General features: G+C 43.9%; 1 protein-coding gene across 1 annotated transcript in view; it reads right to left on the minus strand.

The window, feature by feature from the left end:
• The window catches only part of dpp6a (dipeptidyl-peptidase 6a), a 185623-nt gene that overhangs the window by 49284 nt on the left and 118260 nt on the right, over positions 1-18079 (minus strand). The window contains 1 exon segment of the mRNA XM_084103255.1: positions 11743-11863. Within this exon segment, the coding sequence (XP_083959381.1) occupies positions 11743-11863 (121 nt within the window).

Consider the following 18079-nt stretch of genomic DNA (forward strand, 5'->3'; position numbering starts at 1 on the left):
CCATATTTGGATCCGACAGCATTGTACAGTGAAGAGAGAGCTTTCCAGCCGTGCCTGTGATGACAGAGAGCAGACAGAGATCGCGGATCGGCGGGATGATTTACAACGACAACTTTTGTTGAATTTACGCGAAATCTACAGACGCAAACAGACAAAGTGTAATAAAATAAAGACCTAAATGTGTATTTCGGACTTTTTTTCACCACAGTCTGAAAGAAGACATGTTATTGAAGACAAATATCCAAAAATCTCAAAATTGACCAGTAAAAAAAACAATGTTTTTGCCTGCCGTGTCTCGCCTTAAGGCCAAAAAGTTCTATCTTGGTCTCATCAGACCAGAGAATCTTATTTATCACCATCTTGGAGTCCTTCAGGTGTTTTTTTAGCAAACTCCATGCAGGCTTTCATGTGTCTTGCACTGAGGAGAGGCTTCCGTCGGGCCACTCTGCCATAAAGCCCCGACTGGTGGATGGCTGCAGTGATGGTTGACTTACTACAACTTTCTCCCATCTCCCGACTGCATCTCTGGAGCTCAGCCACAGTGATCTTTGGGTTCTTCTTTACCTCTCTCACCAAGGCTCTTCTCCCCCGATAGCTCAGTTTGGCTGGACGGCCAGCTCTAGGAAGGGTTCTGGTCGTCCCAAACGTCTTCCATTTAAGGATTGTGGAGGCCACTGTGCTCTAGGAACCTTAAGTGCAGCAGAAATTTTGTTGTAACCTTGGCCAGATCTGTGCCTTGCCACAATTCTGTCTCTGAGCTCTTCAGGCAGTTCCTTTGACCTCATGATTCTCATTTGCTCTGACATGCACTGTGAGCTTTAAGGTCTTATATAGATAGGTGTGTGGCTTTCCTAAGCAAGTCCAATCAGTATAATCAAACACAGCTGGACTCAAATGAAGGTGTAGAACCATCTCAAGGATGATCAGAAGAAATGGACAGCACCTGAGTTAAATATATGAGTTTCACAGCAAAGGGTCTGAATACTTAGGACCATGTGATATTTCAGTTTTTCTTTTTTAATAAATGTGCAAAAATGTCAACAATTCTGTGTTTTTCTGTCAATATGGGGTGCTGTGTGTACAATAATGAGGAAAAAAAATGAACTTAAATGATTTTAGCAAATGGCTGCAATATAACAAAGAGTGAAAAATTTAAGGGGGTCTGAATACTTTCCGTACCCACTGTATATATATGGGGACTTAAACATTTTAGTCATGTTAGTACACAGTACTTAAAGGCACTCAATATAAAGTGGGACCACCAATTTTTTATCACAGATAAAGAACTAAACATTTGAATAGGCTCCCTCTCCAAAAAAGTGGCAACAATCTTAAAGTAAATTATTTTCTCATGTTTTCTACCTTTTTTGTATTTCAAAACAAAATAAGAAACAGGTTTATTTACACTTTAATTGTTTCTATGAAGTCTTCACTACTGCAGGTTCGGCAAAAAAGAATAGCAGCTACAAAGGGGACCCTTCTGAATCATGAAATGGCAAACGGGATGTCTTATGATCTTGCGAACATGCAGAAGCAAATGCACGAAGTGTGCCTTATATGTGAGTTTCTTGCAGGGTTCATTTCATGATCTTCATTAGAGCAGACGTGGTCTGCCACAGCTAGAACTATACATGCAGTTCACTGATTATTCAGGGGTAATTAAAACTCAGCAATGATTATGCAGACTGATTGAGGTAATTAATATCCTCTCGGCAAAGTGATGAACTACTCTAAGAAAGCATACTTAGTCACAACAATGCAACAATCTACATTCTTGATCTCCAAATTACAGAGAGGAGATTGTGTAGGGTGAGGTTGATTAGAACACTTTCCTCATAATAACTTTCAGCCACTTTCAAATCACATTAAGTAGATGAACACTGTGGATCGTTCAACTTTAATGCAAATCCATACAGCTGGAGGAATTAAAATGCTCTTGCAATGATGGATATTGGTTGTTTTAGTTTTTTTGGGTTGGCATGGGTAATCTGAATTAACATACATTAACCTTTCCCTAAGCACATCAGGGAACTCTGTATCCAGAAGGGTCCAGCAGCCATAAACTCCATCGCCAATGAATGCACAGCCACCTGTTCCCCTCCACACGCAGAACAGACTCCGGATTTGTATTCAACAGCCTCAGACTGCACCAAAGCTTTACGATTCATTTTTCGTTCAGAGGATCTGCGGATGAACTGAACTACACACAAACAGCGACTGACCATAAACCCATGGACAGGAAGTCAAGGACAGTTCAGAGTTTCAAATCCACTAAATTTATGTATCACAATTTTGTAATGTAGTACACAATGCATTGTTGGCTAGTGCATATGAAGCAATAGCACAATAGCGCTGAATGGCTGTTTCACAGTGAATATAGGAGTTTGAGTACGAGTATGTCTTCGCCTATCCATGTTTACCATCTTTTCCTTTCTCACATGTTCATGTTGTTTTTACTCTTGCCTATAGCCATTTTAGGTGTTTTTGCAACTGTTTTTGAAATTTCACAGAATTCAAACTGTAGAATTACAGTAGATTGCTGGTGTCTGTTGCCAGTATTTTACCGTTATTTTATAGATTTTTTTTACAGAGTTCATGTAGTTTGTAATATAGCTGTTTGCGAATTTAAAAGGTCTTCCAAGTTTCAAAGATCGAACTGAACTGCCTGAAACAAGTTGTCAGTAATTCCAATCTTGCTTCCTGCACAAATCTACATAGACTTGTAACAAATATATATGCATAACATGCAATGCATGCAATGCAAAAGAACAATGCAAAAGACATGCAATGCAAAAGAAAATCCACATTACATATACTTCCTAAGATGAAGACCCAAATTTTTACAGTAAAACTGACGGCATCGTTACTGTTCGTATCACTGTGTACAGAAGTGCTTATGAAGCCTTTGGAGCTGAAATTCAGCTATGGTAATGGGTGTTTCGTTTCCATAAAGCGTTGTAAGCGGTAGACCAATCACAACGAACTAGGCCATCTGACCAATCAGAGCAGAGTAGGCTCACTGAAAGGAGTGATTTATAGAGACTGAATCCTTTATCAAACCATTTAAGACACTGTGAGAAAAGTGGTGATGCTGAAATATATATCATGTGAAAATTAAAGTGTTTGCTTGACCTTGGATGCAAATCAATCTGTTGTAGGAGACCTTCAAAACAAAATAATGGGCACTTTAAGATTCGAAAAAATACATATTTGATAGGTGAAATTTCCATGGTTACCAAACAGACAGGATAGGATTCTGAGTGAATTATTATTATTTTTTTTCATTTGACGAGACAGTGTTCTGTCTCACTCACTACTTCCTGCGATAACGCTCCATCACAAGCATTAAACACTTGTTCATGGCCAAAAATGCAATAGCATGTCAGCAAGAACTCACTACATAGGAAGTGTTAATAGACTATTAGCATTTAAAATGAAGAGAGGTGGAATTGCACAATATAGTCAGAAAGAAATAATTTGGATAATGTGAATGCTAATTCTAAGTGAAAAAGAGGTGTGCTTAATTGTAGTGAATGAGCACTTGTAGTGTACTTCACATTTTAAAAGTATATAAAAAACTGTACTTGCAGTTAATATAATATTAATGAAATAAAATTCAAATTTAGTGTACTTAAAGAGAGTACACGTTCATGTTTCTTAACACTTTAAAAATTGCACTTTGTTATAATGTCAAATTAAAAAATTATTTTAAAGTACTTTTTAAACCATTATATTTTTATAATCTTTTATCAGACTTTGAATAAATACACTTATTTCAATGTGTTGACTGACATATGAAAGCACATGTACTTTTTAATTTTAACTGAAGTTTTATTTGATTGTGATTTTTTTTTTTTGTGTGTTAATGCAAATTAAAGTTAATATATTTTAAATGTTTTAAACTTCATCATTACAAATGTTTAATTACAAATATATTTAAAAACATGACATACAAGTTTCACTAGAAATAAAAGTATATTATAATTTACCATAAATGCTTGTCAATACATTCAGCAGCACACTTTAACCATATTTCAAAAACAGTACAAGTAATTATGAAATTACATACAAAGAGACCTACTTAAAGGGATAGTCCACCCAAAAATGTATATTCTGTCATCATTTACCCTCATGTCATTCAAAACCTTTAAGAAATGGAGATTTTAATGAAACCTGAGTCGTTTATGTGGCACTAAGTACTTTTCCACATCAAAGACGTTTTTTTTGTAAATCTGAACATTGGTGTATTTTAGAGTATGCACACTCTAAGTTCAATTCTGTGCATATGCACGTTTTATAAATAAGTTCCATGGTAACCAAAACTTAAAAGATATAAAAAGGTTCTAAAAGCAACGTAAAACTAAACCATATGAATGAAGTGATTTAATCCAAGTCTTGCGAAGATATTCAATCACTTTATATGATGAACAGATTTAATTTAAGCTTTTTTTTTTTTTTTTTTTTTTGAAATTACATGAGTAAATGATGAAAAAAATGAATCCCTTTTTTCACAAGGGATGTTGGTAGAATCAAATATTTGTTGTGGATTTTAAAAAGACCTGTTAAGAACATAATGGAGTCTTCTTTTCTGTACTGTATGTAATAAATGAGTTGTTCCAGGCGAACTGGAGCCTGTTGCGAACTGGCTGCGTGTATCTACAGATTTGAGAAATGAGCAGTGATGTCTTAGTACTCTCATCTGTCCTTTTTGGAGACATAATGAAAATGAAACCGTTCTTTATGCACAGATTTATATATTTAGATCTAAAGAGCAATGTAGTTCAACGTTATTACATTGCTCAACTAGATTGCCATGGACAGCGACAGCTTTTCTCCGCCCCCGCTCCCTGGCTCCTTTCGAGTTTTTAGGGCCGGAGTTGAACCAGTCATTCCGACCTGGAATCCCCTTTCCCTTTCAGTCAAGAACGTCAGACGTAGTCGACGTCGACTGAATGGGATCACGCTAGGGAGCCTATCTTCTTCGAGCATGCTTGAACGAGCCAATGCGCGCAATGGCGACATGAATTGCATCACGCGCTCTGCCCCGCGAGACGGGTATAAATATGGAAGTGGTATAAGTACGCATACACCATCTGTCTTTCGCTTCGGAGCCGATCGTTCTCTATGACGAAATCTCTGAAGAGTGTTGTTTTCTACAATGAGCGAGTGTGTCGGTGCTTCTTCAGGAAGTCTCTCCCTGGCTGGTGTTTCTACAGCGCGAGCAGCGGTGGTCGTGAGCTTTTTGAGCACTCAACTGCTGTTCTAACAGCATCACATTTCTATTTGTGTTTGTTTGTCTGACGGCTGGTTGAGGGCGACATGAGTGATTGCTTCACTGGTACAGGCTGCACCATCCCTGTCAGTGTTGCAGCGATCATTCCCCTGGGTGCTCTGGCACTGGTGAGAGGTTTCTCACTTCCTGAAAGAGCAACACGGGTGCGTTTGCGTCTTTTTCAAGATGTCATTCCACCCGTGCGTTTCTGGATGTGGTCGTTCCCTGTCCCCTTCTGATGGTCACGATTGCTGCGTCACGTGTTTGGGTGTTCAGCACGCTGAGGCAGCTTTTGTGGACGGTTCATGTTCCCATTGCGTGAATATGACTGTCTCGGTGTTGAGATCGAGACTCGCCTTCGTCCGTGAAGGTGCAGTCCCCATTACCACGCCCCACCCCAGGGTGCCGTGTGGGATGGGTGATCGGAGATCAGTGATGGAGTTTCCGCCCGGTAACCATTGCCTGTGGGCTCCTCACTCCTCCATCACACCGATACTGGTGGAGCCCCCTGCTGAGAGCACTGGTCCCTCTGTAATGGACCGAACGGATGTCTCACTCACGGCTTCCCCAGAGGACAGGATGCCGATCGCAGCATTGGAGGGTGAGCTGATCTTTGGAGATGACAACTCGGCTGCGTTATCCCCTTCGGGGAGTGTAACGTTGCCCGAGCCAGATCCTCAGTTGTCAGCTATGCTGAAACGGGCCGCCGAGGCTGTCAGGCTCGAGTGGAACCCTCCACCGTGTCCCGCTCAGTCTCGGTTGGATGATTGGTATCTTGGGGCGGGCCGTGCTGGTTCTCAGCCCGCCGCCCCAGTGCCCTTCTTACCCGAAGTGCATGGAGAGCTTACTAGATCGTGAATGGCACCTTTTACTGCTGGAAGCGACCTGGAGAGTTTTTCCCCCCTCACTACCCTTGATGGAGGAGTGGTGAAGGGTTACGAGGCTATTACGAGATCTTTGTTTCCCCCGTCAGGCCTGTGGTCGCTCGCCTGTTCTTACGGACAGAGCGTACAGAGCCTGTGGGCAAGCCGCTTCCTCTTTGCATGCCCTGGCGTTGCTTCAGGTCTACCAGGCCAAAGCACTCATGGACATGCACGGGGGTAGTCTAGGCCGTGCGCTCATCAGTGAGCTCCGCATCGCAACTGACTTGGCTCTCCGGAGCACAAGCATTGCGGCTTGCGCGATCGGCCTAGCGATGTCCACCCTGGTGGTCCAGGAGCGCCATAGTTGGCTCAACCTGGTTGATTTATCGGATGCGGACAAGGTTCGGTTCCTGGACTCCCCAATTTCCCAGGTTGGGCTGTTCGGCAACGCGGTGGAGAGCTGCACCCAACAGTTCTCTACCGCCCAGGCGCACATCCTGCCCCAGCGGCCCGCTGCTGCCATCACCCCGCCACCGGTGGCTCCTCCGCCTGCTCGTCGCCGAGGGTGTCCCCCTGCTGCCGCTTCCGCTCCCTCTGGCCTACAGCAGCAGCCTTCACCCAGACCTCAGCGTAGAGTGAGCCGCAGGCAGGCCGCCCAGCCTGTATCAGTCACTGCCAAGCCAGGTGGCAACTGTAAGACTAAGCGTCCCTGATACAGGCTGCCCGGGGACGGGGGAACGAGCTCTTCAGATGGTTACCGTTCCGCCACTGGCTCTCCGGAGTCCAGTGGTACCCCAATTGTCACAAGAGAAAATTCCTGTTCCTGGGCCCCAAGAGGGTCAGACTGGCGGTGTGCGACCCTGTAAAGCCTTGCACCCCTCGGTCCCCTCTTGTGTTGCCAGCCGGCAGTCGGGTACGGTCCGAGGACCCGATTACGCCTTCTCCCGTAACCCCTGCTGACCAGTGGAGTCAGGTAAGTGTTGCCTCGCACACTCAGACCTCGCTTCGGGCCGCCTCCGGGCCTTCCGAGCCAGGTCCCTGACCTCCACCCCGCTGCCCCACTCCGGGTACGTCTGTGGTGCCTCTGGTTCCTCTGTCCCGGTTTGTGGAAGCCTGGAGACAGCTTTCCGGCCGGTCCAGCTGGCTCCTCCGTACCATCAGACTCGGCTACACGATTCAGTTCTTCCGGCATCCGCCCAAGTTCAGTGGCGTTCTGTACATTTCAGTGTTGACCGAACGGGCCCTGTTATGCGTGCAGAAATCGCAGTCCTAATGGCGAAGGATGCAATAGAACCGGTTCCGTTAGCCGATATGAAGTCGGGCTTCTACAGCCCATACTTCATTGTACCCAAGAAAGGAGGTGGGTTACAGCCAATCTTGGCCCTGCGACGCTTGAATTGGGCCCTTCACAAGCTCCCGTTCAAGATGTTAACGCACAAACGCATCTTTCGATGCATCTGTCCCCGAGACTGGTTTGCAGCGGTCGACCTGAAGGACGCGTACTTTCATGTCTCCATCCTGCCGCGACACAGGCCATTCCTGCGTTTCGTGTTCGAGGGTCAAGCTTATCAGTACAAAGTCCTAACCTTCGGGCTGGCCCTGTCTCCCCGCGTCTTTACGAAAGTCGCGGAGGCAGCCATTGCTCCTATGAGAGAGCGTGGCATTCGCATCCTCAACTATCTCGACGACTGGCTGATACTACCTCAGTCCCAGGAACAGTTGTGCGAACACAGGGATGTGTTGCTCCAACATATCAGCCAGTTGGGCCTTCGGGTCAACTGGGAAAAGAGCAAACTCGCCCCCGTGCAGAGGATCTCTTTTCTCGGTATGGAGCTGGACTCGGTCCAACAGATGGCACGGCTCACATAGGAACGTGTCCAGTCGGTGCTGACCTGCCTGAGTACGCTCAAGAGCAGAGAAGTGGTTCCACTGAAACATTTTCAGAGGCTCCTGGGGCATATGGCAGCCGCAGCCATAGTAATACCGCTCGGTTTCCTTCATATGAGACCGCTTCAGCACTGGCTTCACGACCGAGTTCCGAGGGCGGCTTGGCACAGCGGCACGCTACGGGTGAGAATCACCCCAGCCTGCTGCAGAACTCTCAGCCTGTGGTTAGACCCTTCGTTTCTCCAGGCCGAGTGCCCCTAGAACAGGTCTCCACAGATGCCTCCAACACCGGCTGGGGGGCCACGTTCGACGGGCATGCAGTAGCGGGGATCTGGACGGGCCCCCAACTGCATTGGCACATCAACTGCCTCGAGTTGCTTGCAGTGCACCTTGCCTTGAGACGCCTCAAAACGCCGCTGCTCGGCAAGCATGTACTGGTCCGTACAGACAACACTGCGGCCGCTGCGTACATCAACCATCAAGGTGGTCTACGCTCCCGTCACATGTCGCAACTCGCCTGTCATCTCTTCCTAAGGAGTCAGCTCCGCAAGTATGCGTTTCCCCCAGTGAGCCTTCTTGCACAGACACTGTGCAAAGTCAGGGAGGAAGAGGAGCAGGTCTTGCTAGTCGCCCCTTATTGGCCCGACCGGTCCTGGTTCCCCAAACTCATACTCCTCTCGACAGCCCCTCCCTGGCCCATCCCTCTGAGGGAGGACCTCCTCTCTCAGGGATGGGGCACCATATGGCACCCGCGTCCAGACCTCTGGATACTCCATGTCTGGTCCCTGGACGGGACGCGGAGGTTCTAGGTGATCTACCACAGTCAGTCGTAGACACCATCACTTCTGCGAGAGCGCCCTCTACGAGGCACGCTTGCGCCTTGAACCTATTCGTTGAATGGTGTTCTTCTCACCGAGAAGACCCCCAAAATTGCTTGATCCGCGCCGTGCTTTCTTTCCTGCAAGAGGGGTTGGATCGAGGGCTGTCTCCCTCCACCCTCAAAGTATATGTTGCCTCTGTTGCCGCACATCACGATGCAGTGGATGGGAGATCCGTTGGAAAGCATGACCTGATCGTCAGGTTCCTGGGGGTGCGAGGAGATTAAATCCGCCTCGTCCCCCCTCTATACCCTCTTGGGACTTGTCTCTGGTGTTAACTGCACTGCAGAGACCTCCCTTTGAGCCACTGCGGGCAGCTGAGTTAAAAGTCCTGTCTTTGAAAACAGTTCTCCTGCTCGCTTTGGCCTCCATCAAGAGGGTAGGGGACCTGCATGCATTTTCGGTCGATGAATCGTGCCTGGAGTTCGGGCCGGCTAACTCTCATGTTGTACTGAGACCCCGGCCTAGATATGTGCCCAAGGTTCCTACCACTCTCTTTTGGGACCAAGTGGTGAACCTGCAAGTGCTGCCCCTGGAGGAGGCATACCCAGCCCTGGCTTTTCTCTGTCCAGTCCGTTCCCTACGGATATATGTTGACAGAACGCAAAGCCTCAGGACCTCAGATCAGCTCTTCATCTGTTATGGAGGCCAGCAGAAGGGAAAGGCTGTCTCAAAGCAGAGGATGGCCCACTGGATAGTGGATGCCATCATCTTGGCGTATGAGTCCCAAGGTGTACCTTGTCCCCCGGGATTGCGAACTCACTCCACTCGGAGTGTAGCCGCCTCCTGGGCATTGGTGCAAGGTGCCTCGCTTTCAGATGTTTGTAGAGCTGCAGGCTGGGCGATACCCAACATGTTCGCTAGATTCTATAGCCTACGTGTCGAGCCGGTTGCTTCCCGTGTGCTCTCTTCACATAGAAGCCAGTTAACACCGTAGCCCCGCTCGATGTGTCGGCTTGCTGCGCCATTCCCCTCCTATGGACTGAATACGTGCGCCATTCTGCTCCAGTTGAGTTCCCCTTCGGCAGAACCCTGTTGAGCTCCTCCATACCCCCTGCGGCTTCGGACGTGGCGGAGCGTCCTATGCTAGGCCTACCACTCGTATGCGTTGGTGGAACTTGTTTTAGGAAGGGTCCATATGTTGTGATCCGTACGGCGATCCCATATGTGTATTTTTCCACGGTACGGCTCCCTGCGGTGAGCCCGTGTCTTTCCCTTGGCAGAGTTTCTGCCGTCACTGTTTTGGTTGATCTTCCCCCCTGTTATAGGCTGGAGTCATCCCAGTGACATCCCATATGTTGTGCTGCCCGACATTTCGACCCAGTCCATATGTGTATCTACCACGATTCCCCCCTTCGGGCTGGATGTGGCTTCCGTAGCGTCCCTTCCTTCCATCGACAGGGCACGCTTTCCCAGTGTTATCCAAGTCTACTGAGCAGGTCTTGCGGAACAGCAGTGACTTCCCTGGCCTAAGCCCTGTCCTATCACCGCCTCAAGATGCGGGAGGTTCAGCAGGCTTTTGTCTAGGCACTGGATGGTGGCAGCTCTAGTGGCGTTTTCCAGGATTAAGATCCCATTCAGTCGACGTCGACTACGTCTGACGTTCTCGACTGAAAGGGAACGTCCTGGTTGCGTATGCAACCCACCGTTCCCTGAAGGAGAATATAGTTATATATACAGAGAATATACAGCTATAGTTCCCTGCCACTATAGCTGGACCACCACTGACTCCGAGTTACGCTTGGCTCCTCAGCGAAAAACAGATGGTGTATGCATCCGCTTCCGTATTTATACCCGTCTCGCGGGGCGGAGCGCGTGATGCAATTCACGTCGCCATTGCACGCATTGGCTCGTTCAAGCATGCTCGAAGAAGATAGGCTCCCTTGCGTGATCCCATTCAGTCGACGTCGACTACGTCCTCCGTTCCCTCCTTCAGGGAATGGTGGGTTGCATACGCAACCAGGATGTTTCTGCAGTAATAATGCGTGGAACGGTTCGAGAAGGGACACGGCCAGGAACCCACACCGGAACTTTGTCTGTAGAAAATGGGTACCTGAAGGCTGTTTAGGGTTGCCAAGCTACTTGGCACATTAATGTAGAATTCACGTCACAGGTGTGTGATTTATTGGGTTTTTAAAAATGGCTTCAAATATGAATCATCCAATCAGGAAGATGCATGTTCTGAAAAAAAAATATGTAAAAACTAAATACTGTGAACCGAAGCAGAGAGAATGAGATCAGGAGCAACAGAAATAGGCCAGGATGAGTCTCTGCTCTCTTTAATACATTCAACCCTTTCAATAAATAATAAGTGTCAATTTCGAGACCTTCAGCACCTCATAAACTCATGGCAAGGGTCAGTCGCTGCAATATGAGCTCAGATTAAAGTTTAAATGGGAGACTCACATCACACAGGGTGAAAATCCACAACCAGAGTCCTGTCAAAGGTAGCGGTGCATTCTGGGAGATTCTAGGCTATTGATTGTTCTTCCTTTGATTCTTTGACAATGCACAGAAAACCATCTTTCACCGTTGAAGGGCGCGAGAGGACCAGGCGACATTTTAAGTTGTTGTTTTATTATGTTTTATATAGCAGTCGGCAGAAAGGCCACTGCTGCTCGTCCCTTTTTGTTGTTATTCAGTTTGTGATTCAACTTTATGTTGACCGTTTTCTGGTTCCCGCCTCCTTCTTCCCTGAACTTGAATTTTGGTACAATACTCTTTAAAGATGCAAAGAGGCTAAGTTCACCTTAGTTGTCAAGCCTCCTGACAAAGCCTCATCAAGAAAATCACGTTTAGTTTTGCAAGGCATAAAAACATGTAGATGTTTTATCTTTCATACCTTCATAGAGCCAGTCGCTTAGGCCATTGAAAATCACACCCTCTTTCCCAGTAGAAACAAGACGGATGGATCTGTTCTCCACAGTGGCCCGGTAGTAGATGTTATTCTCAAATATAAAAATCTAGAGAAAAGGACAGAAACACAAACACATTGCAATCAAAATTTGATGGATAGGCCAGGAGGGCTTTACTGGTGATGACATTTACTGTGTGCATGGAGAACTTTAAAGGGGTTACAGTTTTTATTATTACATCCCCCCAGAAACAATCTTTCTTTTTCTTTTTCTTTTTTTCTGTGCCTTTAAGAAACGCCCGCTTTGCAGGTATAACAGTTCTTTTTTTGCTCACACACAGGCTGCAGGTCTGCTGTTGTGTCAAATATAGTTGTTAACTGCAAATTCAGTGTCTTTTTTATTATTATTACTACTTTTAAGTGTGCCACTCAATCTGTTGAGTTCAGACTAAAATAATCAGGAATCCTGTTAAAAATCTTGTTCTAACATCAGGATGTTTGCAGCTTTGGTCAACCTTTGCAAATTTAAATGTGAGTACTTCTGCTTTTTGTGACTAATCGTATTTATCTTGCTTTCATCTTGACTCGGTCTTGTGGACTTACAATGGCTGCCGCATGCACTTGTCTGTTAAGTACATGAGAATGCAGGGTATCCTATTTAGTCATTTTAGGTTTCAGAAGGGTGCTCGTGAGCACCCCCTTTGTGGTCGATATGCGCCCTGGATGCACACTTTTTCCGAACCCGCACTCCGCAGCAGACTTGTTCCCGACAGTCGAAGTGGCGTTACGTCACGAAAGTGCGGACTCAGAGGAAGAGGCCATTTAAGTTGCCATTTGGGACAGGGCCCAGATTCAAAGGTGTCTTTCCATGTAACTTACAGGCTTTTACACAAACTGTAATTTTTCTTTGGGACTGAGTGTCAGTATCCAAGCTAAGATCATCTCGAGCATTCAGAAGAGTCACTTGATGGCTTCATTTATGAAACAACCTCCACAGCACCATCTTTAAAATAACCTCTGCACTCGGAAATGAAAAGAAACATATTCCATGCTTAAGATAATATAAGAGAAAAGGGTCCTAAGAAAAGATGACAGGACATTTTGACTTTTAAAAGGAAAACCTTCCAGGAGAGAACACTCCTTGAGCAGACCAAATCCAAGAGCCTTCACACATTTTTTAAAATTTTGGACCAGCAGCAAGAATGACTAGAATGAATGTAGAGTTTCAAATGTTGACAACATTTGGAAAGGATTTCATGTATTTTAACCAAATTAAATTGGATGAAAAAGCTAATTTGGACATATAGCAATAATTTCATTTATTTACTATTTTTATTTATTTATTTTTTGGCACAGCAACTTTTTGTTGTATATCTCTTCATATTAAACTATTCAAACAGAAATAGTTTTCCCTGAAAAGGTCAGGTCAATTTGTGTCTCAGACATACTTTGCCTGAATTCAATCTTGCCTGAATCAAACATGTCAGTTTGACAACCTCTGTAGAAATTAAAGAGCAAATTGCCTAATGTTTTTTCAGCTAACCCGACAGTCCTCTGAGAAATCTATATCCCCAGATAGGAATGTCTGTGATTGCAGTATTGTATTTTTTTCCCAGCGCTTCTCATTTACTTTGACCTTCATCGAATACTGTAATTAAAGCTAATTTTCTTGTTGTGCTTCCAAGTGCAACTTCATTACATATTTAGATATTTCCGCTAATGTTATGGCTAAAATATCTGTTAGTGGTTCCATTACTGCAGTCAATTAATTCATGCATTCCTTTAATGATACAAATATATATCATATATTAAGTTGAATTTATTTCAATGGGTGTCACAGTGCATCAATCACATGTAGCGGTATTTTGGGGTTGCAACTACTAATACACTACAAAGAAAGATTTGAGAGGCTGTTCCACAACACTCAAAACTCTAATAAAAGGCATTTCTTTTGTATAGAAATCTGACCTGTAATGCCAATTAACAATAACCATAGACATGCAGACTTGCAATGCCCTTTAGCAATGCCTTGCACCTTATTACATTTATTTTAAACAGAGAAAATGGCTGGAGTAAAATTTTGGCACCCGGACCAGGTCAATACTCTTGAATTTATTACACTGTCATCAGTATGTGTGGGTTCTTGTAAACCCACCGTTGGCTGTAGAAAGGGATCTATCAAATTTGTATGTGTTGTGAATCATTTATTTTTTTTTCTATCATGTTTGCAAAAATATATACTGTTGCAAGCTGACCCAACTCAAATCAATGGAAACAGAGTCCAGTTTGATCATGAACATCTTGATGCTGTTTTCACGTCATGTTTCACTGGGAGTTCATGTACTGCACTGAGTGTTAGGGGTGTTGATAACATATCAGACTATTGACAGTGAACTAGCTCAGGAGAAGCATTGATTTGTAATCCCTTCTTAAACACACCACAGTCACTTCAGGCCACACTGGATGACACACACTGATTTATTCAGGCATGTCTGAGGAACAGTAAACAAAGCAAACTCACGAGTATCTGCGTAATTTTCATTGCAAAAGTAAACAATTTAAAACCAAATATATATATCAAAAGGTGTTTTCTGAGTTTCATGCATGCTTAATTGTATTTAATATAGATATCCTTGTAGTGTATTTCAACTTCTTTATACTTCACTTCCTTCTCTTGCCTGCTCCTGCAAAATTTCACGTTCATCTAGTAGATTCATTACAAGTGATAGCAAATATTTTTGAGGGGTATGAAGCACCTGATAAACATGCTCAATTGTGATTCATTGGCTCGGTTGTGGTCTAATAATTAGACATGAATAAAAATAAATAAAACATTTCTCCACACCTTAGAGGAAGAACATCTGAGAAAAAACCTCCCTCTGTGATCATATATAATCACGTCCTGCAGCGGCCTGATTAAGTGACAAGACTCATTAAACTCAGTGATTTACTCTCGCACAGCAGTTCTAAATGAACATCAGGGGTAAGTTATATATAATATCAGCTGCTGACTTTTTTATATGATATTGTCTGAATAATGAGAAGCATTTTGTGATTGTGTAGCACTGTATAAATGTTCTGTATAAATAACTATTTACAGACTTGAAAGGGTTTTAGACAATATTTTCCATGTTGTTTCTAGCATGCATTTATGCTGATGTGATGATAGTATCTGATGAAATAAAAGTAGTGCGGAGCCGAGAGAACGAAGTGAGGCCGGTGGCGCGATTGCTAATGAGCACCACAATGGCCTTGTGTCTCTCACGGAGGAGCTACAGGAGGATAAAAGAAGGAGTGACGACAGTGAAGGATGAGATAGGACCAGGCCTGGACTATTTACGTTGTGATCATGGAAGGAGTCACAGGATAACTACGTCATTGATCCTGCCTTTTGTTCACACAGGAAGCTTTCCGGGCCTGATCCCAGCAATGTTACTAGGTCCCTATGCCAGGATCGATCCCGTGATCAATCCCAGGACGCGTTTGTGTTCACACAGAAGGCACTCTAGCAATCCTATGGTAATTTTCTGGGATCAACGCTCTGTGTGAAAGGGGCTTCAGATAAAAGTACAAAAGCTGGGGCGGTACCCTTTCAAAAGGTACATATTTGTACCCAAAGTGTGCATATTAGTACCCAAATGGTACATGTTAGAACCTTTTTAATGGGTAGAGTCCGAGTGACAGCTTTTTTTCCTGACAGTGTATAATAAATAGACGTGTAATATATAGTGTATAGATGGCTTGAAATGAGTTTTAATGTTGGTTCCAAAACACTATAAAGTGGAGCTGTATGGTAGTGTAAAAGTCTCATGGTAACTTTAAAAATAATAACAGGGACGCAGTGTGAATATTATAAAAGCAAGCAATCTCCATAAACATCTGTGATTCAAACACATTCCCATTTCATCCATGAAATGTTGCTCCATCGAATCGAAAGAAATTGCTTTCTGATATTGACAATAAAAACCAGAGCAAACACAACTGAAGAAATCCTGAAAAATTCTTCTGCCAGGCCAATGAAAATGTGCAGCCCATGAATATATAATGAGCTGGCTTAATTTCCATTCAAGGTGTTCTGAACTGACAGCTCATCTGTATTGAAAAAAAGTTGAGATTCTCAAAACAAGTCTACACATAATAATTTGTTACATTTATATAGCGCTTTTTCTGAGACCTCAAAGCGCTTTACATAGATGGGGGAATCTCCTCAACCACCACCAATGTGCAGCATCCACTTGGATGATGCGACGGCAGCCATATTGCGCCAGAACGCCCACCACACACCAGCTTACTGGTGGAGAGGAGACAGTGATGAAGCCAATCAGTATATGGGGATGATTAGGAGGCCATGATGGACAGAGGCCAAGGGGTAAATTTGGCCAGGATGCCGGGGTTACACCCCTACTCTTTTTCGAAGGACATCCTGGGATTTTTAATGACCACAGAGAGTCAGGACCTCGGTTTAACGTCTCATCCGAAGGACGGAACATACAGAGAAGAGACGAGAGTCTTCACATACAGAATACGTTTTTTTGTTTGAGGTAAGCGTTTTATGATCCATATGTTTAAATATGCATGTTGAGATGCATAATGCCACTGTTCCCTTTTACCTTTCCTTTGTTCCCTTTTCCCACTTCTAGTTAGTCTCCTAGGTTACTCATTGTTTCATTAGTCATGTCAGCTGTCTTCTTTGTTTAGTTCACTGTTATTTAAGTCCTGTGTTTTGTTCAGTTCTTTGTCCGTTCTCTTCCTAGTAATTTTGGTTGTTCTGTTCCGTTTTCTGATCCTGAGATTCTGATCATTTTTGTTAAGTTTTGATTTTGTAAATAAAAGACTGTGACTTTTAAATCCTGTACTTTTATTTCATTCTGTTTTAAACAAACCATGACAAAAGAATGGACCTAAAACAATAAATTTAGCAGCAGGTCCAGATCCTGATCTCGCTGGGTTACCAATCCTTAAAGGGTTAGTTCACCCAAAAATTAAAATTCTGTCAGTAATTACCCTCATGTTGTTCCAACCCCGTAAGACATTCGTTCATCTTCGGAACACAAATTAAGATATCTTTGATTAAATCTGAGTGCTGGATCACTCCTCCATAGGCTTCTAAGACATTATAACTTGCTGGCCCAGAAAATGTATTAAAGACATCGTTAATATAGTCCAAGTGACTACAGTGGCTCAATCTTAAGTTTATAAAGCGACGAGAATACTTTTTGTGCGCAAAAAACACAAAAATAACGACTTTATTCCATTATTCATTTCCTTCTCTCTGGGCCTCGAGATTTTGTTCACGTAGTGTTTTAGCGCAGCGCGTCTGTGTTGCACGTCACACGCATCACACACATGACCAGCATCGGCCAATAGTGAGCCTACGTGTGATGTATAACCAAGCGGCAACATTCTAATCTGAAAAATGAAGCCTACCCTGAAGTGCGAAAAACTGCAATACATCGAAAATCTGCTAGGGCGAGGTCCCAAAAGGGAGCAAATGTCCATAGACCCCATGTTAAAATGTCAGTTTTCACAGCATAAATTCATGTTTTTACAGGTTGGTCCCATAGACTTTTATTGTATTTTTCGATAGCTTCCGAGTGCCTGACAACTGTGAGGGGGGTGAATTTTTTTCTGACTCGTTAGTTTAGATCGTATTTAGATATAAAATGTATGACAAATAAGGGCGTGGTTAACTTTGATTGACAGCTTGATTGACAGCTTAGGCTGCGCCAAGGAGAATGACAACATAAGAAGCGCCATTTTTTAACACAGTTGAAATATAATACTACTGTTTCTGTATCATGAAATGTAGTTTTAAGAGTTTTTCAGGTGAGAATGTAGTTGTTTAAAGCTCAAATCTGTGGTTAATTTAAAGATTTATGAAAATTTTATCCAGTTGTGAGATCCAGCGATGACCGGGCGCTCGGCGCTCATGTACCCCGCCTGGAACAGCCTTTCCTCGGCTAGTCGTTCTGACGTTTGCCGCTGACTCTGGCGTCTCTGTAGTGGTTAAACATGAGATATAATTCGTCTTGTCTATATCTAATGGGCGATTTTTGGTCTCGTGAATCTATAATTTGTTCCCTGGGCAATCGTTTTGGCTGTGGGGGAAGTTTCATAACTTTATAAGCTATTTAACTTTACCGTTGTATGGTTAGACTAGAGCGCTGACTTTGTATGTTTGACTGAATTGTTTGCTTTATTTGTATAGCTTCTTGTACCTTTTACTTATACTTTTATAATGGCTAATATTGATAAGTGAAATTTAACAAAAAGAGACTGGGTTGAGTTTTGTCATTTTAAATTTTAATACAACGAAGATGATCTG

The sequence above is a fragment of the Abramis brama genome, assembly GCF_963993115.1.
Source record: "Abramis brama genome assembly, chromosome: 24".
NCBI classification, from domain to species: domain Eukaryota; kingdom Metazoa; phylum Chordata; class Actinopteri; order Cypriniformes; family Leuciscidae; genus Abramis; species Abramis brama.